Raw genomic sequence first — 27,378 nt, forward strand, 5'->3', positions numbered from 1 at the left:
AGGAGCACAAACACTGAAGCCCAACTGCCTTGTCGTGCCTCTCTAAGTACGTTCTGGGTAGCATCCTCTTTGGCACTGGGCACCAGCATTAGGAGCAGAGGTCAAATGGACAGAGCGGCACCCACAGTAGATGATCTGGATGCATAGTGTATATCAGGGCCACAGCAGACACTACCTGAAAGTCACCACCTCCTGCAGGTGTCAGTCCAGACTCCAGATGGGAAACCTGGGCCCAGAGAAGCTCATCAGGCAAAGGGTCACACAACAGCCAGACAGTGAGCCAGACCAAGAACCACAACCCAGTGCAAAGATAGAATTGAAGCTGCCATCCAACGAGGAGTATGTCCCAGCTGTACCGCTCTGCCAGCAGGGAGGAGTTCCTTGGGAAGCTTCTGATTCCCTGTTCAAGCACTAGACCTCTCTCTCTCTCTCTCTCTCTCTCTCTCTCTCTCTCTCTCTCTCTCTCTCTCTCTCTCTCCCTACTCAGATGCCCTCAGGGGAGCCACCTGCCTATGCTGCTACTGAAGGTCTGGGAACACCCACCCGAGAAGTGGTTTAGATGCTGTGACCTCCACAGGTTGTCTTTCATTCCGTACCCCAACTCTTCCCAGTTCTGAAGTAAGGTGTCCACACAGGGAAATTAGCAGAGGCTCCTAAACACCCCATCCGAGTATCACAGAGGCCATGTGCATCCCGTCTCACAATGTCTATGTCCACCTGTATAGGAAGGGGTGGAAGGCTGAGGTCCTCTGTCTCACACACTTAGGGGTGGCCTTTCCTCTGACTCCCATCTTCAGAAAGGCACCCAGGAGTCACCAGGTAGGCTGACAGGAATCCAGAGTGTGGAGAAACAGCAGTACCAGATGGAATCCCTTTCTATCTTATCAGCAGAGGAGTAAGGGATTATAGTCATGGTCAGCAGGAAGCCCACCATGCCTGGGCCTGGTTTTCAGGTTTTTGGCCTCACATATTAGCACGCCTTCTGCCTTCTTAGTTTTCTAAGAAGTTTTCCATCATAGCATAGGGCTGCCTTGCCCAGGTGCCCTCCCATCAGGTAGGCTGGACCTTGGTCCTACATGCTAAGACAGACACTATGGAGACGGATGCAGAGCCAGGAACTTCACACGTGCAGGTGTTTGGAGAAGAGGACCCACTGCACTGCTTGGATAAGCACTCCCACTCCCTGATGCCCGGTATGAGAGGCAGTCCTCTGAGCTACCGTGAGAGAGCTCCGCCCGATTGGTTTCCGATGCAGAGCAGGCTTTCTAGGCTCTCCTACCGCATAGCCTACCTCATGGCTCAGGCTAGACCCAGACACCCAAGAGCCCAGACCCAAGCTCACCTTGCTGACTCCTTCCCAGGAAAAGCTCCAGATTTTGGTCAGTGGCTAACCCCTGCCCCTCCCCAGGCCTCCCCATCCCCCAACTGGAGAAGGGACTCACTGATGGGGGCATGTAAGGCCACGTGCTCCTGGTACGGCGTGTAGTACTTGTACTGCTTTCCACAGAACTCACACGTGTAATTGCCGGTTTCTGCAGAGGAGAAGGAAGTGTGAGAACAGGTGCTTGTGCCCCACCCCCAACAAAACATCAGCCTCTCTTAGCCTCCGACTCCTCTTCATTCTTGGACCACGAGCCAGACTCAGCTGGGACTGTGAAGTTGCACTGCCTGGTTCAAATCCCAGTGTGGCCTCTCTTGTAACCTCTGACAGAGCTCTATGTGTGGTGGGGGTGCAGGGAGAAGGGGCAGTTGCATGTACACATGTGTGCATGGGTTATCATACGTGTGGAGATCCAGTATCAACTTTGAATATTTTTCTCCAAAGCTGTTTACTGTTTTGAGACAAGGCCTCTTGCTGGACTCAGAGTTCACTGATTTGGGGGAGCTGGCAGGCCAGGTTGGTCCAGGAATCCACCCTATTTGCCTTCCCAGTCTGGGATGACAGGTACACGCTGATGCCCCTGGCTTTTAACACGAGTCCTAGGGATCTGAACTCAGGTTCTCATGCCTGCATGCAAGCACTTTACCAACTGAGCCAACTCTCCCGCCCCTAACCACGCCATGCCTCCATCCTTGTACCTGTAAAAGGAAGGTAACGGAAGGGCCATCCTAGAGGATCACTGCGGGATTAACTCTGAGTGGCAGCCCTGGTGCTCAGGGGACCCCAGCCGACTCGCAAAGCCAACCCTTCCAACTCCCTTTCTGCAAGCCCTGCCCACTGCATGGGTCACAACCACAGTCCCCACGTGTCACCCACCACCAGAGCTGGGGTCACACCTTTTAGTTCTCACTAGACCTAAATATTTATTTATTTACATATTTATTATTGCATGTGCCTAAAGTACATGTGGGTGCATGTGTGCTACAGAGTACACGCAGAGGTCAGAGAACATGGGTTCTGTGATCAAGTCCAGGTTTTAGGCATACGAGGTGAGCACTGGTCCATCACTAGACTTTTATCTTTATATCTCTCTAGGTTCTGCCTAAATTCTCCTTTAAAACATCTGAGGTAAAATGGTTCTTTTGGGACAGTGCTAAGATAGGAATAAATACAAGCTCCCTACACCAAGGGGAACATCTTCCCCCAGGGCATCACCAGCTGCCTCGCCCTGCCCCCACACTCCATCACCCTCCTCTAGGGCATTTCTCTGCTGCTACCATTTGTCTGGCTCTTATGGCCTTGAATTAGCCAGCCCTGATCGATATCCTCTTTGTAACCTGGTGTATTCAATCGACAATACTTTGTGGACATCTTGCCCAATCAATACGTATTGATCTCCAGGACTGCCTTTATCGGCTGCATGGCTCCCATGGGGCTTGGGAATTTGCTGAGCCAGTTGCCCTCCACCAAGGGACATTCGGATTGTTTCAAGTCACACTTACACACACACACACACACACACACACACACACACACACACACACACACAATGCTGTAATCCACATGCTTGCAGGGGTTTTGCATATTTGCTCATTAGTTTCTCACACGATCACAAAATCAAGCTCACTGCTCAGGAGCTGCCTGTGATTCTAGGGACACTGAGGCGGGGAAGGGGCCACAGTACCATCCCCAGTCACATGGCACCCCTACCACCTCTCCAGTTTGCATAACTGACCTGGGAAAAACTGTCCACTTACACTACAGGTTTTATTTTCCGTTTCCTTGATTTCTAAGGAAATTGATTTTCTTGTATAATGAACTATTGCTTTCCTTTTGTGAATTTCCTTTAAAAACCACTACAGTCTTTGTAGATTTGTGATATCAACATTATGTCCCATGTATCACAGGCCGGCTTCACCTCCAATGGCTCCTCAATCTACATTGCTTTTCTCTCCCAAGATGGACGCTTTAGGATTTAGGATACGTAAACAATTTTAGGAGCTGACTCAGGAATGCCAAAAAGGTATGCATTTTAGTTCCTGTCAAGGTTGTTAAATCAACTGTATTAATTATATTATTCCAATATTATATAACCTTGTCCGCTTGCTCCAGCAGAGACTAAAAGCTGTGCTAAAGCCTCCATTCCACTGCTTTTCCGATTTACTTTGATATTTAGGTACATTATTGCTTGGTGTCTGAAAGCTTATGGCTCAGAATCTTTACTAGTGGGCTGAGAATGGAGCTATAGGTCAAAGAACTTGCCAAGCATGCAGGATGCTCTAGGTTCCCTTCCCAGTTCTGTGTAAACTGAACGTAGCGGTAACACTTGCAGTCCCAGCAAAAGGAAGGCAGAGGGAAGAGGATGGGATTCAAAGTGATTCTCATCTACCTTGGAGTCCTCAGTCACCCTGGGACATGCCAGCCAGTCCTGACACACCGCTCCCAAGTGGTTCCTGGACCATAGGAGCCAGACAGAAGCCCAGTATCTCTGGACTTGCCGAAGATCAGCTGAGAGAAAACTTCTATGGGCGTGGCCCATAAATTTATATTTTAACAAGAACATTCTAATGAATGGGAAAGTTTAAGAAGCATTGCTTGAACATTTAATTAACCCATTTATTAGTTCGTGTGGTATTAATATTATTAATTTCCCAGCGATCTGTCAGGCCGTGATCTCTACTTGTTTGCATGTGTCTAATGACATGCTCTGACGTTCCTCTGTTCACATTAAGCAGAGATGGCACCATAGTGGAGGCTGAGCAGAAACTGTCATGTCTCTGTCTTCAAGGAGCTGTGTAGAAAGGGAAACAGAATGCTCACACCCGTCACATGACTTTCAAACTGCACCCATGGTATGCACACTCGAAACAGACAGTGTCTCAAACAGCCATGACGTGTCTGTTAATGTCTTTATGGGAGTAGGAAGATGTCCCCAACACACGCTGAAGCAAAGAGAAAGGATAAGGACTGAACTAGGTGCAATGTTCGTAGATCATTAGTGTTGGGATTATTTCAAATGAACTTGACAGCTCCTGTTTTCTCACTGGAGAGATTATACCATTTGCTTTTATTGTAATGATTGATTCGGTTTTACATGGTGAACATTCCTAATCCCCAACCCTGAAATGCTCTGAAGATGCCACAAGAAAGAAACCCCATGCTTCGAATCTTTGTGTCACATATAATGTCATTACAAATATTTAATGAAATTACTTAGAGATTATCTATGCACATATATGAAAGGTAAGCAAATTCTGTATTTAGACTTGGGTCCTATCCTAGGATATTTCCTTATGATATGCAAAAGTCTCTATATGCTTTCTGTTTTTCATGCTTCACACTCTCTGGTTTATCCTTCTGGGCTCTGCTGTGCACAGCATTGTGACCCTTTAATGTATGACTCAAATATCCACGTTTCTCTTTTTCTTGCAATTTTTAGTATTTTGGGGGAAAGGGGGGTCTCATATAGCTCAGGCTGGCTCTGAAGTCGCTCTGAGCTGAAGATGGCTGAGCGCCCTGAACTCACTCTGCAGCTGTGGCATGCATTCCCATGTTTGGTTTACAGGGTACTGGAGATCACACCCAGGACAATTTGTACATGTTAGGCAAGTACCTAACCTACCAACTGAGCTAATCCTGGTCCTTTTCGGTAACTCACCTCTGTATTTAGATTGTTAACACATACACTCAACTTCCATAATTAGATTTACAATGGTTTAAACAGAGTTCACAGTCCTCTTACCCTATAGCCTCCCAAGTGCCTACACATGCTCTATCAATCAGTTCCCTGAATATATTCTTTCAAAAAAAAGTTTTTTTTTTTCCTGAATCCCCTCATTTTTATGCACGCCAATTCCAATGTGCTCTGGTGTAAAATTCTTCCAGCATTGTTCCTTCCAAACACACTCACTTTCTTCAGATAAATAATGTTGCAGAGAAGTCTCACCAAGTCTACTTGGAACTCAGGGGTAGATACAACTTGTTTTTTACATGTGGCTTTCTCAATTTTCCTCTTCCTGTCTACACTTTTAGAGCCACTAAGATCTACTGATGGTAAGATCTCCTTACCCTGACTCTGCCTGCACTATGACACACCTTTCAGACACACACCCACTCAGCAAGTTTCTTCTGTCAGATCTTTGTATTCTTTATCTGTCACACGGTCACACCATCGGCCCCCTGGAGCTGGTTCCCTGTTCTCACATCTCTTACCGTCTTCTATTAACGACTGTCCTTCAGGGTGCCAATCAGTTTTGTGAAGATCAAGTCTGTCATTTCTGACATGAAACTTTTCATTCTGCTTGTGCTCTGTTTTCCCCAAATCCTTTCTCATCTCACTCTGTGCTGTGCCTATCCAGCTGATGTCTGTTCATCATCCAATCCCAAGCTCCTTTACCATCCAAAGGGGGAACTGAATTACCTGAGTGTAGGGCCATGTCTGTCATCCAAGATAAGTCTGCCGAAGACACACAAGTTCAAGTGTGGTTCCTGTCCTCAGGGTTTGTATGAGAGAAATGTCTCTGTCTACAGGAGGTTGCCCTACTTGGCTTTGTTCACTGAGATGCCCCTCGGATGACTTCAGTCGTCACCCTCTGAGCACCTAGTATGTTCCAGGCACAGTGCTACAGCATAAGCAGTGTGTGATCTCATTAACATCTACCAAGTCTGCAGAGAGCATTTTCCTCACCACTATGGGAGGCTGAAGTACAAGCGGCTAACAAACTGAGGGGAACCATAAACAAGCTGACTGAAATAAGGCTGTGGACTGGCTACTTTCACTACCCTGCTCTTGACCCCACACTGTCTACAGCTTCTTGAAGGCTAATATCCTGAGCCTGCCTAGCCCAACCAACAGGCAGGTACACAGCTGCAAGGCTGGAGCCACTGCCTTTCTAGCAGAGCGGCTCGGGCTGCCTCCCTCCCCCAGCCCCGCCAGCCCTTGGCCCCAGGGTCCCGCATACTTGGTCCAATTTTCTGGAAAGGCTCTGGAGGCTCCTCCTTCACCTCATCCGTGGCCACAACACCTTGGTCAAAGGGGTCTGTGGGAGAACACATGACCTTAGCATGCTGGTCACCCAGGACACAGGAACCCAGCTGGAGACAGAGAAAACGGACAGCCACAAAGACTTACCTGCCCGATTCTCGGGAGCCCCTTCCACACTGAACACTGTACCCAGGCGGGAGGCGACAGCCGCAGGAGGAAAAAAGCAAACAGAAGCCCTGTTAGTCCCTGGCCACAGGGACCTCTTCGGGTCATGCCTAGCGTCATGGGGAGGCCTGACCTGGCCCTTGAGGAAACACAGGAAGGCAGGGCCACGGTAGGGCACATCTCCATCCTGGCCCATTCCTCTTCCTAACTAGGGGCAGGGGCCCACCCCAGACACTTGCTGCTCAGAAATCCCCAGCATGTATGTGACAGCAGAGGAAGTTCAAGGGGAAGAGAGGGAAAAGGGAGGCGAGGGGAGGTCATGGCAGAGGCAACCTGGTGTTATATCACTGTTCAGTGGCTGAGGTGGAGGGCCACACAGGTAGCCTCATGTCCTTTTTGGACCCACAGCACTCTTCCTAGGACTCTTAGGACTCTTTAGATGAATGTCTTGAACTTATTGTTCTAACTTTCACCTCTATAATCTAAGATGCTCAGAGGACATCATTCATCTCAACAAACTGGTTTAATGTTACTACATCATGCAAAGACTCAATATAAAATTATAAAATGACATGAGAGAAACTTTCAATATTTGACTCATGGTGACCTATAAAAGCTCCAGCAGTTTCATTTGAATCAGCCACAGAAGAGAATGTGAAAATGCAGGGACAATCCCTCCCCAGAATCTTGCAACAGAGATCCCTCTCCCCAGGGCTCTGTCACTATGTGGGGACAGTGTCCCTGAGGAAGGCTATTTCTCTGGTGTGACTCCAAGAGTGAGGGGCCTGACTCACCATCCACGGCATGAAGGTCTCGGTGCTCCTGGAAGCAGCTGTAGTATTTGTATTTCTTCCCACAGATGTCACATGTGTACCTGAAATTGTCTGGTGGGGGAACAGAAAGACACTGAGTTTAGTGGAAAGACCCTGGTCACCTGGGGTGAGGTTGCTGGTCAATACGCCAGACTCTGGAACCAAGATGGGACCAACCCAGCTGATCCTGAGCTGTCTGAGTCCAGTCGGAGCGGCTGTCCTGCTCACTCCCCGGACCTCTGAGCAGCTCCTCCTCCATGCTTCTCAAGGTCCCCCTCCATACCTCCATCAGTTTCCACTCCAGGGCATCTTAGAACACACGCTGGGACTACAAGGCCTGAACTGTGACAACAGGAGCCCTTTGTGGAGAGTCGTGACACCAAAACCAACTCCTCAACCCTCCTTGTGAGACCTAAGCTCTCCAGGCCCTGATTCTAGATGAGTCTCATCTCTCATCATGGAAGAGCACTGCCACAGTTCCCCTGGTGAAGGCCAGATATAACCGTGAGCAAGGTGCTGGACCAGGCCCTTCCCCTGTGTTCTCTCAACCAGTCTTTTCAATAGAGGGGAGAAGCAGTCTCCCATTAATGAGCAAACTAGAGAGAAGTGATCTGCCCCAAGTCCTAGAGTAAGGTGGACTGGCTTCATGAATATGTCGACGCCCCTCGCAGCTCGTGTCCACACCCTGTGTGACTCCTCTCAAGGTGTTTCTATTTAGGAGAATGTGGCCAAAGCGAGTAGCTGTCACTCTGGAAGCTAGGTGGCAGGCAACCAGGGAACTGGCCTGCTCAGTCTGTGGTTGGTTGCTATGTTCTTAGTCAGGTCATGGGCAGATGCAGGGGGCAGGGAACTGAGTTTGGCCCTCTCTGCTAATGGGAACCGAGGCCCTCGGAGCCACAGTGTCAGAGGTACAGAGTCCTGCAGCCCACACTTTCTCTAGCAAACCTAAAAGAAAGCCCTACCAGCTGAGCCCCGGGATGAGGCCACAGTTCTGATCAAATCTGCCTGAGGTCCTGTGGGAATCTCTATGCCAGAGGACCCTGAAAAGCCACACCATAGAAATTCCCAGCCATAGAAACTGGGAGAAAGCAGGGTGGGCTACTTTGAGTCATTAAATTTTATCGACCTGACAGTTAACACTGGTTCAAGTTTGTCTGTTTCCTGGTCCTCCCACAGTGAGACCAGTAGCACCCAGACCCATATCTCTCCCTCCAGGGCACACCCTCTTGCATTTGAACTAGCTCAGACCTGGTGAAATGTGTTCCTCTGGTTGCTCTATGGAGGGTCCATCAATTTTATCTGCCCTGGTTCCTAGGATACAGAGGTACGGCAGTTTACTCAAGACTGTACAGAAAGAAGAAGAAAGAGCTAGGGACCAGTATTCACTGAACTTCAAGCTAGAGCCGAGTCAGGGTTCACAGTCTTTCCTTGCTGGGATAAACCATGCTGGGGTACTTTGTTCTGGCCCCATTCCCTGCTCCTCAGCACCAGGTACAGGAGTCAAAAAAGTACTCCATGCCAAGGCTGTTCCAACTGTGGAAGGGTGAGAAGGTTTCCAGTCCCTTCTCAGCTGGACTCGGGATGGAGGACATCAGCCACCCTTCTTCCCACCTCTGCCAGCCCCTGAAGGTGTCTTAGTAGACACCAGGGCTGCAGAGATGAACTGCCAGTCAGGAACCACAGTTTGGGCAGTAGTAGACATTCACAGGATGTGAGTACCAGGGTCTTCCAAAGGAGAGCTGGAGGGGGGGGGGGATGAGAGGTGTGGTCTCTGCCCCCTCATTTTCCCTATCTAAATTTTGAAGTAGGGGGCACAGATCAGGTGATTCCAGGTCCTTCCTTCAGCTTCTACTTCAGCATCACCTCCTTTCCCATGGCAAGCCAGGCAGCTCAGAGAGACTCCTTCCCTTCATTCTGGACCACCTAGCCCATAACCCTCAGCTTCTCCCACAGTTCCACCACCTTCTCTGGATGCCAGCAGGGAAAGCTACCTGGGGGCTAACCCAGATGAGGTTTCGTCCTGTCTGTGGATGCTGCCCACTCAGCTCTCATGGGTCTCTGCCCGCTGCCTCTCCTGACACCAGGCCCGTTCCTCTCTCCACAGGCCACATTTCCCAGCTCCAACAAAACACAGACACCCCCCCCAGCCCCGCCCCCGCCAGCTTTCTGAGACTGAAAACCACCCCCATCTGCCCTGCTGAATCTGCACTGTCTCCTCATGCTCCGGAACTTTAATGGAGGAGTTAAACAGGAAGAGACTTAGTCCCAAAAGTGTCTGCCAGTGAAACCGTTCCCACAAGAGAGCCCGGCATCTCAGAAAGGCCACCATGGACCTGCTATGGGAGGTAGATTCTGGAGCGAGACACCTAAGCCCAAACTCCACTCTACTATTGATAAAAATGTGACTGAATTGGGACACACTCTAATGCCTCTGTGAGATGGGAATAGCAGCTCCCTGTAATGAAGAAAGGAACGAGATCCAGCTGTAGGGCATTTTCTTAATTAGTGATTGATAGAGGAGGGCCCAACCCATTTTCAGAGACACTATCCCTGGGCTGGTGGTTCTGGGTTCTAAGGGAAAGCAAGCTGAGTAAGTCATGAGAAGCAAACCACTGAGCAGCTCCTCTCCATGGCCTCTGCATCAGCTCCTGCCTCCTGGTTCAGGTTCCTGCCCTGTTTGAGTTCCTGTCATGACTTCATTCAGTGATGAACAGTGAGGAGGAAGTGTAAGCCAAGTAAACCCTTTCCTCCCCAGGCTGCTTTTGGTCATGATGTTCATCACAGCAGCAGAAATCCTAACTAAGACAGAACACAATGGCTACCACCCCAACTAACAGGGTAAATGTCACATGGCAGGGTTTCCCAAAGAGTTAGGAGACGGAGATGGAGCTCGGGGAGTGTATGGCAGGGACTGACTGGTCTTTGATCCTCTCATACTGAAATATGGATGAGTGGGCAGGTGTGTCTCTATGTCTGTATGTGACAGGATTATCTCCTTGCTAAATGTACGACAGGTCCTTGGACCTGTTATCCAGGCCCGCCGTATGGCTAACAAGCTACATGACTTCCACACCCTGGGACTCGGGGTCTCCGTGTGCAAGCGGCAGGGTGGAGTTGGAATGTTCCACAGGAGCCTTCCAGTCCTAGTGCTCTACAGCCTTGTGTCAAGGCTGATCCAGCAGCTCACTAGGCACAGAGCACTGCTGCTGGCTGGACCGAGGCTGGGACATAAGACCAAGACGACAGCATCCTGACCATGGGAAAATGGCCTGTATAGAGGAATGGGAAAATGAAGAAAGGTCTAAAAATCCTCCCACCACAGCACCAATACTAGGGAGTCTGTATAACGGAAGCCAGATAGAGCAACAGCCCACTGGGCGGCGTCCAGGGAGGCCAAGAAAGAAAGGATAAGTAGGGAAGGTTGTTAAATGTGTGGCTGACTACCGGCTGACCACAGAGTCTAGAGAAGAAGGGGGCAGCTAGTGAAGCAGACAGACAGGACTGGGCTGGGGAGAGACAGTCGCTGTGCCTCCTGGCTATAGTCTACGGCAGGCTGATAGCCAAGCTGAACCATATCAACTTTGCTTACCTTTCCAGAGTGGGTAGCTCTAAAAGAATGTTCTCGGGGCTTAGTCTCAAGTAGGGCCCTTCTTCAGCTCAACCCTAACCTCTTTTGTTTTTGAGTAACGTGTTATCTTTAAGTGCAGTGGTGCAACAAACACAGGCAACGAGGGGACATACTGGTTCACCAGGCCAGACCCTGCCGCCAACTTTACTGGTAGAATGTAGCCTCATGGTATCCCCTTGGAGCTCCCACTACAAGTGAAGGGCTGACGATGGAGATGCCACGACCCTGGCACAGCCTCCTCACCATCTGCTCCTCTACAGCAAACACTTCTTGGCCCCTACAGAACAAAGTGTTTGGGTATTAAGCAAGCAGCTTGGTCATGTTCCACCCACAAAGTGCTGAGGAACGGAGCCCTTGGCTCAAGAAGTAGATGTCAGGTCCTTTCAAGGGTGCCTAATCTCCTGACTTCCGTCAGCACCCCTTTCCCCTATGCCTGTGCTTTCTGCAGTCACAGGAGATGATTCCTCAAGAGCTCTGTGCACATGGCTGTGGGTAGCTAGACCACAGTCATCGCCCATTTCTGTCTGCAGCCCTTTATGTCAGCGTACTTACTTAGCCACTCCCAAGACTAGGCATCTGGGGGGCTTCTGCGTTAGAGCTGTCAGGAACAATGCACTAGAACAACCTAGTTTGTACCTCCTGATGGAGATGGGCCTAGATGCATGCCCCCATGAGATAATCATCAAGGGTAGAACTGATGGAGATGGACCGAGACACGTGCCCCATGACATAATCACCAAGGGTAGAACTGATAGAGATAGACCTGCACACGTGCCCTTTGAGATAATCACCAAGGGTAGAACTTGAGGCTCATGTGTACACAGCGGTAGGTGGGATGGTGGAAGGGCAGGGTGTACTCAGTGGGCTGTCTGCTTCTCATCCCATGGGGTTTGAGTTGGAGGGCAAGCAGGACCTGTGAGAAATTATCACAGGGCCCAGCATCTGGAACCAACTGTGCCCAAGGCTGAGGGTCCTCCAAGAAAACTTTCCCTGCATAGGCTAAGGACCCTGGGCCCATGAACAGGGTCCAAAGCACAGGGAAGGTTGGTTCCTCTTGGAGATATTCACAGTGGCATAGGACACCCATAGCAAAGATATCAGCTATGCCCACGTGAGCACAACTCAAGGTTTCTCAAGATTACTTGTCCAGAGAACCCTTTTTCAAGAGAACCCTCCTCAGAATGTGCAAGCTATGGAACCCACTTTGAGAAGGCCTGCTCTGATTTCAAAAGGCCCCTCTGGCCCCAAGGCAAAGGCTACTCAAGGCTGTTTCGGGGAGGGAGGAACGGCTCCTTTCCAGGCCCAGTGCTTGGCCCCCACCCACCCGAGAGGTGGGAAAAGTACTCACTGCTCTGGGAGGCGCCCTCCCCCGAGGTGGCTTCAGTATCTGCGAGAAAAAGAGAGAGAGAGAGGTAGGGGGTAGCCAATTGGCAAAGGTGATGGTGGGGCAGCGCCATGCTGAGGGAGAGACTGAGGGAGCAGCTGAAGGGAGTCCGGAAGTGCTGTCTATGCCTGGATCCTATGAGGGACAAGGTCACCTCGGACTGAACCTGAGCTTCTCTTCCCTGCCACCTGGCTCAGGAGGGGCACGAGCCAGTTCATTTGTCCCCAGAATTTCAGGACTGGCTCCTCTCGAGTTGTCAAGAGGAGCATGAGATGATATGAGCACATGGCCTTTTGGGGAAGCATCCCCAGAGCCCTCAAGGCCGAAACTAGGGCCTGAACTCCCCACGCCACACACACACTATTTCTCCCACCTCAAGAAGGCTTCTCCCTCCCTCCATGCCCCCCCTCCTATGGTTGATTTCTAGGGCCATCAGCGCATGGGGCCGCCGGCCACCACTCACCTCGGTGCGCCCGCACGTGGGTCTGGAAGCAGTTGTAGTACTTGTACTTCTTGCCGCAGATGCCACATTCATAGGACCCTGGAAAACAGCGGGGAGGGCCAATAAACCACCTTGCCACCATGAAGCCAGGACCAAGTGTCACTGGGCAGGGGGGTCCCTTGGCAGAAAAAAGAGCAATGAGGACCAACAGAGAAAGCACTGAGCTGGAGTTCATGAAGCTCAGCTTTACACCTACCTGTAACCACCTCTGTTCCCCGGCTTTCAGATCTGTAGGATAAAAGGGACAGCCTTGACTGAGTCCTGAACTCACACATCGAGAGGAAAAAGAGAGGGACCTAGAGTGCTCTGTGACGAGCCACCATAGGATGTCGCTCCTTAATTTCAGGCTGACCTGTCCCCAGCGTGGACAGAGAGGAAGACTACAGGCCTCACATCAGGCCACAGGGGTTTAGGTCCCCATTATGCACCTACCAGGTCTGACCTTGGTAGTTTCTCCAGACACAGTAGGCTGTGGTCTGTGCACGTCCCTCTGGTTCTTCACTCTCACTAGCAAGTGTCCAGTCCCACGAGAGACAAGCTCACCAAAAATAGCAATTCACATCTGCTGAGGAGCCATGGTACTCAGACACAGAGAACACCCCACAACACACACACACACACACACACACACACACACACACACACACACACACAGAAAGAGAGAGAGAGAGAGAGAGAGAGAGAGAGAGAGAGAGAGAGAGAGTTCTGCTGCTGCTTGGGCCTTTTCCCAGGTGCAGAGAACTAAAATGGTTGATCCTCAAGGGGACCCAAAAATGACCCACCATGTAGAGCCTGGGACAAAGTCCACGGAAGCGAGACTGGACACAGCCAACGGGATCTAACCTGGCAGGAATCCCAGGGAAAGAACCTGCCCATCTCAGATGGGCTGAGCCCTCCTGCAGACCTGAGGCTACCTGGGCGCAGCTTCCACCTTCTAGAACAGCAAGGTCAGGAAGCATGTTGAAGAGGTCACACTCAAGCTGCCGGGGCTGAGGGCCTAGGCATGTGCCTTTTCAGGAAATGTCTGGCACCCAGCAGTCAAGGTGGGACACACCCCTCCTTCAGTTCAGGTCCACAGGAGGAGCTCAGCTCTGCCGCGCATGGGCTGTGCCTAAGTGTCTTCTCTGGAGAAGGCAAGGGCTCCAACAAAAGACTGAACACAGAAGAGCCACGTTCCCTGCAGATGCACGGGAGTGACCGTGATCGCTAAAGGCCACTCCCTCTTCTGTGCAGAGAAGTCGAGACTCTTCAGTGGGGCACTCTGGGAGAGTGCATATGCCAAGCCCACCCCTCCACTAGAACTCCTTGCCCCTGTCTGTGGCTTGGATTCCTCCCGTGCCAGCAGGACTGCGGCTCCTGCCTCTCACAGTGAGAGCAAGGCACACAGACAGCACACGAGCCACGGGCACAGAAGTACTAGGGCAGTCAGCAGCTCTGAACCTGTGGGTTGCGACCCCTCTGGGGAGTCAAATGACCCCCCCGAGGGGTCACCTAAGACCACTGGAAAACACAGATATTTACATTATGAGTCATAACAGTAGTAAAATTGCAGTTATGAAGTAGCAACAAAAAGTTTATAGCTGGGGGTCACCACGACATGAGGAAGTGAGGGGTTGCAGCACGAGGAAGGTTGAGAAGCACGGTTCTAAGAGGCAGTGGTTGCTGCCTGTGTTACTGTGAGTTACTTCAGGGCCACTGCCATCCTAATGCCACACAGCACGGAGCAGTTTGCCTTTTAGGGCTTTGCATATACATCACCCCTGCCATACTGGGAAAGACACAAACACAGCAACAGAGCACACATATTTCTCTGCATTCAGCCCTGTAGCCTGCCCACAGCAAGGACGCAGTACTTCATGGTGGCTTGCTACTGTGCACATCAATCACCAAGTGATAACTTCTAGACTTTCTTCTTGGCTTCCACCCACTCTAACAGTTTCTGCCAGTTTCTTTCCACCAACCAAGGATTTATTGAGCATTTGCGGTGGCCAGGCACTGAGGCTCAGAAGTGAAATAGATGTGATCCCTGCCCTCCATCTAATGGGGGGGGGCAGAGAGGTCAGCAAGCCTGGGGATAACTTGGTGACAGTGTTGTGACAGCCAGAGGAGGACCTGGAGGCTCGAGGTGGGACCCTGGTCCAGCTGGAGTAAGGAGGGTGTCTACGGAGTCAATACTATTTCTAACCAGTGGCTTCAAGGCAAGCCATCTCTTCTGTTTGTGGAAAGCTGAGGATTCATGTTGCCTTGTGTGAGGCCTCTGACCACCTCCCTAACCCTGGCAGATAAAGATGAGCTCCGTACGCTGGCAGGAGGGACTTCCAAGCTCACCTTCCAGTTGCCCTCAGTCCCGGGGCTCTAAGTTTCCTGTGGGCAGAAGGTATTAAATGGACAGAGAAATGAGGAGCCCACGAGAGTAGTGGCCTCACTGAGCAGTCAGGGCAACCAACCCAGGTCTAAATCTTAACTCCCTGAGACGAGTCAGGAAAAGCCCCAGGATTCCACTCTGGGAAGCAACAGCCAGGAGAAGCGGTGTAGCTCTGTTCTTAGTGTAAGGCCTGGTACAGCAGGCACTCAGGAAGTGAGAGCTGTAGCTACCACCAGCATTTCCGGTGATTTCTTCAGAACCAAAGTTCTAGAATGCACAGCAGGAGGAGGCTCACAGCCAACAGAGAAAGGCTCAGCACATGCCCTGTGCTGGTGGAGACATAAGACACAAAGCTGCAGGAGGCTAGGAAGCCCTGCCGGGAAGGACTGAGGTACCTAACACAGATGGTTGTGGGACCATTCTTCTCCCGTGACTGTCAGTGACCCATAGGAAGTCTTGCTGAAATGGTCCAGAGAGTCTAGACCACCAGATTTCCAGATGTCCTGTCAACCCTGAGGGTAGACTCAGGATTTACTCACAATGGCCGGATGGGGCGTGGGGTTGGCCATTTAGGCCCTGAGATCCCAGCAGGGTTTGCTCAGGGTAGCAGCTGGCAGCCATGGCCAGCTGTGCCCACCCTCCATGCCGACCCAATCAGGCCACATCCCTCAGCCATCACGTACCCGATGCACATCTCAAAGCTTGGTCAAAAATCCAGGTCCCTGAATACCGGCTCCGAACAGATCCACCGTGGGGGCCTTCTGGAGCTTTTCCATCTGAATTACGTAAGAAATCAGAAAGAGCCCTTAACGTTGGAGAACGCCTTATGCTTGAGTTTAGGGTCATGGCCAGCTGGGGAAGGGGCGGCCAGGCAGCTGGGCTAGTAAGGCCTCAGTCTCCCTAGCTGATGTTAGTAAGAAAGGGAGGACCATGTGGCAACGGCCTCACTTGAACACTTCTGCCAGCACTGGGTGAGGTGGCACATGCCTAGATCTCAGGAAGCTGAGCTGGGAGGATGGCAGGTTCAAGGTTAGCCTGCTACACTACCTAGTGAAACTTAGGTTAGCCTGAGCTAAAGAGCCGGACCCTTTCTCAAAACAAACACGCAGGGCTGGGGAGACAGTTCAGCTGGTGGAGCCTTACAAACACAGGGTCTGGATTTGGTCCCCACAAACCACGTAAAGACACTGTGGTCCCCACTCTGGCGTGTTGCATAGACACACCAGTCAGGACAGACAGATCTCTGGTGCTGGCTGGACAGCCAGCTTATCACAGTTGCTGAGTTCTGGGTCAACGAGAGACCCTGACTGGGTCCAAACAAAAGGAGGGATGTGGTACCTGAGGAACAACACCCGAGCACCTGACGTTGTCCTGTGGCCTCTATGCACGTGCATGCATGTATGCACACACACTTGTTTGTGTACCCTTCCAAACATGTATGTGCACACACATATAAAAAGCAAGCCAAACACCAATACTGACCATGGTCACTCATGTTCTCCAGGGCAGCTTGGAGAGCAGCAGCAACTGATAAGCCACCCCCCAACCCCGAGGCTTTGCTTTCTTGGAATTCTCATTTGCACATGGACATAACCACTACCCCCTAAATAAAACCTTTCCAGAAAAATGATCCTTAAAGGAGGCACACAGCATGCCCACTTTGAGCTCTGTCTACTACTCATGGCCACCCCTGACCCTTTCTGATGCTGGGGCACTGGAGAAATGCCTCTGGTACAATCAGCTCAGATCAATTCCCACCAGTGTCCCCTCCCCCGTGACTCTGTCCTGCATGCGTCCTATTTTGCTGGCTCCCTTGTGAAACACTGCTGTGGCTGTCACCTGGGACATCTTGGAACGGGGCTGGCTTCTGACCCTGCACAGGTGGGGGAGCAGAGATGGAGACACACACACTCAGGAATCTATCCAGGCTGCAGGGGTACAAGATGCCAGCTCGGGAGACTTCTCCCATTAGTTCAGGGGAGGGGGACAGCTATTATCTCCAGTTTTCAACAGAGGAAAAGGAGGACCAAGGGGTCAGCTCCACCAAACTGGGTGTTCCATCATCAGCTTCTCAGGGGATAGCCTCAGGGCAGCGCCTATGAGCAGGTACAGCCTTGCTTCCCCTTTCCACCACCTTTCCAGTCCTCTGGATCACTGGTGAGCACATGGTCCTGGAGGTGCCCAGGCCTGGGACTCTGGGGCTGGTGAGGATAAATGCTCAAAGCCAGTCTCCGGGATTCCAGAGATAGGCCTGTGGAAGATCTCTTTCTGGACGCCAAGCAAGTTATGTTCTCCTCAGCAGTGAGGCCACACATTCTACGGTCCTCACCAGATCTGACACCACTTACAGGACTCTCAGATCTGGGAGGGACTCTCTTGCTCTTGCCTGCCCAGTTCCGTCTTTCCCTGTTCCCGCTCTTTCTTTTGCTGCAAGATGGCTCCCAGGTCACAAACATATCCTTGTCGGCAGCCCCCACCTAGCACTGCATTACATCCCTGGCAGAGGCTTTTGCCTGGAGTCCTGGGGGAGAGGGATGTATGAGGGGCCCAGGAAAGGAGGCAGTATTCTGAGGACAGAATGTGTGGGTAGGACCCTTGACTCCAAGTGTGAATACTCAGCTGCCATCCCCAGAGAATCTTGGACACCTAGACAAAATTGTACATGAAGGGCCTGTTTTGTTGGGGTTTCTGTCCTGCCTGGTTCCCGCAGCCGTTTAACCCCAAAGAAAATCACACAGAAGTCTCTATAAGTTATAAACTGATTGGCCCATTAGCTCAGGCTTTGTATTAGCTCTTATATCTTATATTAACCCATTATTCTTATCTATGTTAGCCACATGGCTTGGTACCTTTTTCAGCAGGGCAGGTCACATCTTACTTCTTAGGTGGTTGAGACAGGACTGGTGGAAGAGCTTTCTTTTTCCCAGAATATTCCTGTTCTCATTTTCCCGCCTCTACTTCCTGTCTGACTACTGGCCAATCGGCATTTATTTAAAAAGTAATTGACAGAATACAGAATTGTCCCCCACCATCCCCCCGCTTTCTTTAAACAAAGGAAAATAACCATAGTCCATTTGTTGGGAATGTGGGTATAGTTATTCAGGCTACTTCTGGATGGTTGGGGATGCTGATAATCTTATGGGGACCTAAAGAAAATTTAGAATTATAATTGAGTCCTGACTGGAGTATCCTGCGAGGCTTGATCATCTCAGGCAGCGGTCTTGAACCTGTTCTGGATGCAGAACTCTGACATCTGGGCCATCTGTTCCTACCGGAGATTCCTCAGGTGGCCTTCCTTGATCAAACCTGATTTTTCTTAACTCAGAATGAATCCACAGCCTCTTATTTCCTGTGGAAACAAAAGCAAAACCTCTTCTCCAAAGTAACATATCTTTTGGCTTCACTTTTGAAGTCAAGGTATTTTCAAAATATCTATCTTGAATTAATTCAACAGCACTTATAAGCAAATATCTTTTAGCAGTTGTTGCTCCTTCCTCAGCATTCAAACAATTCAAAGAGAGCATAATAGCATACAGTATCAAGATTCTCTGTGTATTTTTCATCTTTATGTGGCTTTATTTTAACCTCTATTTCTTTTATTTTTACTTTTACTTTTTGAGACAGGTTCTCTGTGTACTTTTTGCTGGAACTCCCTCTGTAGACCAGGCTGTCCTTGAACTCACAGAGATCCACCTGTCTCCGCCTCCCAAGTACTGGGGTTAAAGGTGTGTGCCTACCACATCTTGAACTCACAGAGATCTGTCTGCCTCTGCCTCCTAGGCATTGGGGTTAAAGGTGTGTACCACCACACGCAATTACTCTCTTTCTTTTTTAAGGACTTTAACCATTTTTTAAGGCTACATATATTTTTAACACACAGTAAACTATTTAGAGGTTTTCTTCAACTTTGATTCTCTCTTTACTGTATATCTCTCTTTTTCTGACCACACGAGTCTTTAATTTACCAAGCAATATGGCTTTGAAGGCTGGATCCAGCCCATTCCTCAGTTTTCTGCAATTCCAGCCTCATGGCAGAGATACTGGCTGTAGCCACAGTTATTGTCACAACTCTATTGCATTTTAAAGTCCTTGTCAGCAAGCAAGCTGCAACAGTGTGCTAACAAACCACACTCAAATGCTCCGTAGTCAGACCACCTGCCTGAAAGAGTCAGAGTTTGCCCTGGCAGGATGGCCCAGAAAGCCGGCATTTTAAAATGGTACAGCTTTTTTCCTGCAACAGTTAAAAACCAAAAAGTATGCGTTCAGCTTTTCATCAACACCGTTTAAGTGTTTTGTGGCAGGACCTCTTAAAAGAGCTCCAAGGTTTCACAGCTAAAGCTGAGTCAGGAAGCCTCTCTTAGATGAGAGTGCTTGCTTGCCTCTAGCAAGCAGAGCAGACCTGAGAAATTGCTGCTACCAAAAAATCATGCTTTACTCTATTCTTTCCCAAGCTTTCTCAGGCTTTTTGAGGATGTAGTTATCCTCGTAGGCACCATTCTGTAACATGAAGGCTGGCTTCCTATTTCATAAAAGAGTCTGCAAGGCATTATGCAGGACACAGAAGAAAGTGACTGAACTGTCTTTAAAATTTCCTGCTTCATGGAAATGTCTGCTGGATACTATGGGCCTGTAGGCTGAAGATGGATGCCCCAATGTTACAGAAGAACTTTGGGTAACCTGTCCAGCACCGAGATGTCTCTGTCATTTCTAGAATTTTTGAAGTTGCTTACAATGCACTTCCTGTTTACTTAGGTAATATTTTATCCTTCTGGAGTCTTTGATGGAGTTGGAGAATGGATAGTTATAATTATAGTTTTCCTTTGTTATGATAAAAGATAAAATAGATATAAATATTGTAACTGTAATTTTTGCTTGATAACTGTTTTGTTATGTGTAATTTTACCATGTTAAAGTTAAAGCCTTCCTTTCCTTTTTAAGCAGAAAAGGGGAAATGGTGTAGGAGATCCTTCTGTTTATGTATTGCTTTCATTGGCTAATCAATAAAGAAACTGCTTAGCCTGATAGGGCAGAACATAGGTAGGTGGAGAAGATAGAACTGAATTCTGGGAGGAAGGAAGGGGAGAGAGAGAGAGAGAGAGAGAGAGAGAGAGAGAGAGAGAGAGAGAGAGAGATGCCACGGAGCTGCCAGGTCAGACATGCTGAATCTTTCCCGGTAAGCCATGACCTCGTGGTAACATACAGATTAATAAAAAATGGGTTGAATCAAGATGTGAGAATTAGTCAATAAGAGGCTAGAGATAATGGGCCAGGCAATAATTTAATTAATACAGTTTCTGTGTGATTATTTCGGGTGTAAGCTAGCAGGGCAGGATGAAACAAGGGACCCCATTCTCTTCAACACAAAATATAAAATGACAGACACGCAAAGGGGAGGAATGGACATAAGGCTCATGGACATCTATCTCCCTCAGTTCCCAGAAACTATAGCAGCTGGTTCCGGAACTTGATGAAGACAGGGTGTGGATGTAGGAAGTTATGACAAGCGGGCTTCCTACGGCTCTCAAGGGCTTAGCCTCAAACTGAACACCCTCTGGAGCAGGGTCTTCTAAAAGGGGCACTTGAGGACAGGGACTTTTAGAAAACTGTTTCCCTGCTGTCAACGTCAAAGCACTTTCCCCGTGAACGCAATGAGTCAGACAGGTGGAGGCGCTGTGCACTGCCTCCTCTGTTGTTCTCTCCTCCAGCTTCTCCCAACTACCAAGGGGACCATAAACTTTCACAGGGCCATTCCCTGGAGCGGGAAGACACTGAAGTCTGAGTACTAAGTGACTGGGTCTAAAGGCTGGGGACAGATCTCGCTCTTCATTCAGGGATTTCCAATCCTCCGCTTCCACTCTGAATGAAGACGGAGGGACTGTGGAAATGGCTCAGTTGGTGAAGTGCCCGCTGGACACACATGAGGGCCTGAGTTTGGAACCCCAGCACCTACACAAATGCCAGGTGTGGTGCTGCACAGCTGTAACCCGACTGCTGGAGATGGCCAAGACAGAAGGGTCCTGCAGTCTAACCAAATAGGTGAGCTCCCGTTTCTGCAAGAGACCCAGTCTCGAAAACATAAAGACAGAGAATTAAGAAAGACACCCCAAGTGTGACTCCTGGCTGCCAATTCATATTCTTGCACATGTGGGGACACACACACACACACACACACACACACACACACACACACACAGGCATCTAACAGAGCTGTAAATGAAGAGGCCATTAAAAACACTGCCCAAAGACAGACCCCCTCATGTGGTTTCTGACATACATCTTAGAAAGAGTTCAAAGAATCAAGAGACACCATGAAGCAGACCCCAGGGTCTGCAGCTCCCTGTTCACACGACCCAGTCCTCCAAGCACCTTACCAACAAACACGGAATATCAGCATGAAGTGAAGGCCAAATCCTGTCTCATTCTAGCACTAAGAAATATTAATTCACAGATACATGAGCCAATTGAGAGAGAAAGAAAGCCTTATCCATTTTATCGAGAAGTATGCTTTTGATAATTTTTTATTTTTACACTTATTATTTATCTAAATTTGTTTTTGACAATTTGCATACTAATCACAACTCAATCTGAGGAAAATTAAAATGTTTTTAAGAGGGAGAGTTTTATGATCCCAGGAAATTTTTTTCCTCCAGAAATTTCTATTTCAATTTATGTAGCTCGTGTTGTGCGGATGAGTGTGAAACAGTGATCAATAAAGGACTTTCAAGCATAGAAAATATATTACATTAGGATGAAGCCCTGTGGGGGGGGTGGGCTAGACACAAAAACGAAGACATAAAATTTCTGTCTGCTAAAGAGGAGCTTGTTCACATGCTTTCTGCAGCGAAAACAGCGGGCCCTAAACAGCAGTGGCATTGTGATTATTTCCACAATTCTACGTTTAAAATGCAATACAATATTCCAGGAATTATAACCTTTGCGACTGGTGACAAAGGAGAGACAGTATTTTAGGAGGCACTGAACTAAATGTCCGATGCACTGGTCTGGGGGTTTCTCTCATCACTGCTGCCATCCTGGAGGACTCAGCTGATGCCGGGACTTATCTTGTGTTCTAATTTACCTTCAAAGATACTCTCAGAACTATGGTTTCCCTCTTGTCCTGACAGCCCTGCAGATTTAACCCATTGAGCATTCCAAACACAGCAGGGAAAACCCCAGGTTTCTGACTTTCCAATAGGGATTCTCCACCTAGACCCCTTCCCAGATTACCCCAGATGCAGTCAATAGCAGAGAAAACTGGGCCTGGAGAGCAGCCAGGACTCCTCCTTCCCTCTTGGCTGTAGCAAAAAACTAAGTGTTGGTTCTGGCAGGCTCAGGCACCAGGACCTGCCAACAGCCTATTGAAATAGGAAACTCACTATCAGCTGGCACTACCAAGTAGAACCTGGCATCTTCGCCTCCTAGACTTGTCAAGGACCGAAGCCCAAGTGGCTATGTCTGAATAGCTGTGGAACTTGTTACTCCATCCAGAGCCACGGCCCTGTGGCTTCCTACTGACTGGGGTTCCCTCTTCCTCCTCCACTCTCCTTCCCAGGAGGGCTCCCCTCCCACCCCCCACCACCCCCACCCCCGTGTGTGTGTGTGTGTGTGTTTGTGTGTGTGTGTGTGAACTGTACTTCCTCCTTGGGCACACCTATTCACTGCCTAGGAAACCTCCCTGCAGAATCTAGTTTCCATTTGGTCCTTAATTCCTTCCTTATAGCTTGGCTGGCCGCCATCCTTCCTCTCTGTTTGCCCACCTCCAGGACCAGAAACTCATTCCCTCATAGGTTATATTTGGTTACCAAACAATTTCTGGTGGCTACTCCACACTGGCTAGGCCTCCTGGAATGTGTATGTTTAGTGTCCTGAAATACTGTAGGTTGTGGGTATCTAGCCTTTGTCACCCTGCTCCCCGTCCCCTATGGGCTCTTGTTGCTTCTCCAGAACACACAGCCCTTGGCTTACCCCGTGCCCTTCCCCATACTGGTTAACACCTGGAAATGACCTGGTTGGCTCAGACTTCACAAGAAGCAGAGTCCAGTGGAGACAAGACTGTTCACTCGCTCTATCGCCATGGACAGGAAGCCTCCCTCAGCCACCCAGCCCCTGATTGCAAACAAGGGTGAGTGTCAGCCATCCTTATCTCTTGGAACCCTGCAATGGTCTACAATGGTTCCTGACTGTGGCACCCCAGCTGGCCTTCCTGATCCTCACCTAGCACAACGATAGCAAACAGGTTTCCATTTCCAGTCTTCAATCCCAGCCATCTGGCAATGTGCTGTGTTGAGGTTCTGAGGAACACTGATGGGACAGGGTACAGGGGTCCTTAGTGAATGCCATCCTTCATAAAGGAGCTGAAACCTTGTGTTCTAGCCCCTCCCCAGGCTACAGGGCAGAGCTGTGTCTATAGCTTGTCAGATGAGCAAGGCATCCGTGAACTCATCCATTCACTTCTGGTTTTATGTAACAACACTGTCGAGTTCAATACCATCTCTGCTCTTGCTAAAAAAGGAACCCTGAGTCTGGCCCACAAATCCATGCCAGCTATAACTGCATTGACAGGCTAAGAGTAAGACATGCCCTTCTCAGCACAGGCCCTCGTCAGGCAATAGCCAGTCTTCTGGGTACCGACACCTGTAGCAGGATTCTCCCAGACAATGTCATCCATGAGGCCATGACTCTGGTTCTTCCAAGGGAGGAAAAGACATCTGATGGCTTCGGTCCATTGAGGACTTGGGGAGGCCTCCAATGTCCAGAGCTGTGTGACTGGACAGGGACACTATTATATTAAGTCACAGAGCCTGTTTCTGAATGTGCTGGAGGACCAAAGCACATGCTGGCCGCCAAGTGTGTCAAGAGCACGAACTCAGCACACTCAGACAGCAGCACAGAAGGCATATACACCAGCACTTCCTGTCACCCTCTCACTTACACGCGAAAGCAAGAGCAAGGCAGACACTATCGGGAGTCAGCTCTCTGAAGCAGGAGTAACATGCTACCACTGTGCTGTGTGACGAAGGACTCTGCTGCTGTCCACAAGAGTCGCCTCCCTAAAAATGAGGGGGTCAGCTCATATGGTGGCATGCACAGTCCCAGCACAGACTCCGACAGTCAACCATTCACTCTTCAGCACTCTCCACACTGAACTCTGCACAGGCATGGATCAGACCGACGCTGGGGCTTCATGGAAAATCACTTGCCAGCAAGAAAGGAGTTTGTTTTCCTCTATAATACAGACAATCACTGGGTTCTTTCCATGACTTTCTTGGTTGGTGACAAGATCAGGATAGCTTCCTCTGAGCCCAGCCCTCTGCACAAATCACACAGCAAGGAGGAAAACCTGCCTTGGGGAGAGGAGAGGGACCACATGGTCCTTTGTGGCACAGCTTTCCAAATAGTGGTTTGCTTTGAGGTCATCTTTGGGGTTTCTACAACCTTTTCCAACAGTGTGTGCTAAGGAAAGGCTATGAGTAAATCACGCAGGTTATCCAAGACTTGAGTTTTGGGGAGCCCAATCTAGAAGGGAATGTATGATGCTGGTTTTCTTTCTTATCTCTGCACAGTCTATACCACGCTGACGTAGTCCTTAGACTAGGGAGAAAAGCAGGCACTGAAGGGGTACTTCACATCACCTGCTGTGGGATATTTGTACACTGTGTGAAGATGGATTGCTGTGATTGGTGTAATAAAAAGCTGAACAGTTGATAGCTAGGCAGAGGAGGGACATGTGGGGTTGGCAGACAGAGAGAAAAGGGGAGCCAGTCAGCCAGTCAGCCAGACATGGACGATTAGGAAAACAGGATAGAAAGTATGTAGATTAGGGAAACAAGCCCCGGGGCAGCACACAGATTAATAGAAACAGGTTAAGTTGTTGTTGTTTTGTTTTGTTTTGTTTTGTTTTAAAAAAAGCTAGCAAGAAACAAGCCTAAGCTAGACTGAGTACTCACAATTAATAAGTCTCCATGTCATGATTTGGGGGCTGGTGGTCTACTGTGGGACAATGGTCTTGTACCCTGTAAAGATCTGTCACTTGTATTGGTTTAATAAAACACTGATTGGCCAGTAGCCAGGCTGGAAGTATAGGTGGGGCGACCAGACAGGAAATATAGAGGAAGGGCTCAGTCTGCAGTCGTCACTCAGACACAGAGGAAGAAAGATGAGAACGCCTCCCTGATAAAAGGTACCAAGCCACGTGGCTGATACAGACAAGAATTATGGATTATGTAAGATGTAAGAATTAGTTAATAAGAAGTCTGAGCTAATAGGCCACCAGTTTATAATTAATGTAGGCCTCTGTGTGTTTCTTTGGGACTGAATGGCTGTGAAACCATAGACAGAAACCTCTATCAACAGTGGTCCAAGAAAGCATGCTACATTTAATGCCCAATGTAGGCATGTATTTCTATGTAGGGCCTGAGAGAGCTGGGGAAAAACTGACATGGCTTCCTAGTAGCCCGATGCTCATAACACACAGGGGCCCAGCTCTGCTGCACAGAGAGCACTGCAGTGGAGAGAACAAGCTGAGCAAGAATGCCTGCACCATCTTCCTAGAGCCGCGTGGTTATATGCAGCTCTCCGGTAAACCCTCTAAAGAGAGAGTAAAGTACTATAAGAGAAAACAGTCATGTGAATATGGGGAATACACAGGGTGCCTCCATCCTGGTGTTGTGTTGACTTGGAATTCTTGAATGCTAATCAGTTAATGACAGCTCCAGAGTGGTACTGGATGGTAAAGGGACTGCTGAGTTACCCGGCCTACACACACTAAGGATGTCTGAACTTAAAATGGAATTCCAGAAAATGTATTGCATTGAGTGGATTCATTCAAGATTAACAGAGATCAGATTTGATTGGGAGAGACCTCCTGAAAATCTGGCTACAGAAATAAAGGAATAACCAGGAAAATCTACAAGAGAGCTGACATATATGCTGAGCTTCTGCCTGTGAACAGTTCACAGTAGGTTTCTCAGGACGCGACCAATGTCTCAACTTTCTGAGTCCCCCGGAGATGCCGTCAGCCCAGAAAACAGAAGCAGGCTAGAGAATACAGTGTCCACGTTCCCAAGAGGTGGGATTGGTGGTTTCTGGTAAATTTGGTGGGTTATGGACATTTGTCATTATTTAGTGGGGATAGGAATATAGGATAGAAAGGAAACGCTTCATCTCAAATATTTTATATTGATATGGACTATTGTACATTGATACAAATTTCAGGTTAACTTTGTTCTACCATATATATGTTCCTACTCGTTTAAGGTACTGTACCTATGCAGCTCATTTAAAAATGTAATGTAAAGTTCTAGTTCTTGAAAACTATTATTACAAACTGGTTAGGATAATTTTTTTAAAAAAATGCAAGTTAGTAGTTAGTCATCTATAACAACCAAACTTGTAGTCATGTTAGCTATGTTTTCAAGGTCAAACAGAGATATTTTAGATAGGTGACCTTCAAATGCTTCAGAGACCTACAAATACAGCATTTAAGATGCTTAATAACCTAAGGCTTTTCATGACAGTGAGACACATCTGCTCCTGGCAGCACCAATCTACTTCATGAAAAGATTATGGATGTAAAAGAACCTCTATGTGGAGCTTGCTTTCATTGTGGCAAAGCTGGCCATTTGGGCAAGAAACTGCCCTTGCCTCAACTGCTAACAGTATACTGTACAAACTGGACAAACAGGACAAAAGGAAAAAGATTGCCAAATATTTCTAAGAGAAGGTGGAACAGTCCTTCAAAATTCCTGCTGCATAGAAAAGTCTGTCAGATATTCTATGCCTGTAGGCGGTAGATGGATGCCCCAGTGTTGAAGATGAACGTTAGGCTACCATATATCTCTGTCATGGCACTTCCTGTTTACTCAGGTAATATTATATCCTTCTGGGGTCTTTGATGGAGTTGGAGACAGGTAGTTACAGTTACAGTTTTCCTTAGCTATGACAGAAGGTAAATTAGGTGCAAAACTTTGGACTCACCAAGATAGGATAAATAATGGAGTATTTTCTCTGAATTTGCCAAATACAAATGGACTAGATATTGTAAATATAATTCTTATCTGGTAATTGTTCTTATTGCATATAGTTTTACTATGTTAGAGTTAAAACTTTTCCTTTCTATTTAGACAAAAAGTGGGAAATGTGGGATATTTGTACACTG

The 27,378-nt window shown here is 48.8% G+C and overlaps 1 protein-coding gene across 4 annotated transcripts in view; it reads right to left on the reverse strand.

The window, feature by feature from the left end:
- Znf618 (zinc finger protein 618) overlaps window positions 1-27,378 on the reverse strand; it is a 170,620-nt gene that overhangs the window by 32,930 nt on the left and 110,312 nt on the right. For 2 of the 4 annotated variants that reach the window (XM_087904966.1, XM_087904965.1), the window contains exons 4-10: window positions 15,905-15,997; window positions 12,818-12,895; window positions 12,319-12,357; window positions 7,325-7,414; window positions 6,513-6,548; window positions 6,343-6,420; window positions 1,443-1,532 (exon numbers count right to left, since the gene is read on the reverse strand). In XM_087904966.1, the coding sequence (XP_087761092.1) occupies window positions 1,443-1,532; window positions 6,343-6,420; window positions 6,513-6,548; window positions 7,325-7,414; window positions 12,319-12,357; window positions 12,818-12,895; window positions 15,905-15,997 (504 nt within the window). The remainder of the gene's footprint in view (window positions 1-1,442; window positions 1,533-6,342; window positions 6,421-6,512; window positions 6,549-7,324; window positions 7,415-12,318; window positions 12,358-12,817; window positions 12,896-15,904; window positions 15,998-27,378) is intronic. The other 2 variants (XM_087904968.1, XM_087904967.1) reach the window with 1 other exon arrangement.

The sequence above is a fragment of the Myodes glareolus genome, chromosome 3, assembly GCF_982192425.1.
Source record: "Myodes glareolus chromosome 3, mMyoGla1.1, whole genome shotgun sequence".
In the NCBI taxonomy this organism is placed as follows: Eukaryota; Metazoa; Chordata; class Mammalia; order Rodentia; family Cricetidae; genus Myodes; species Myodes glareolus.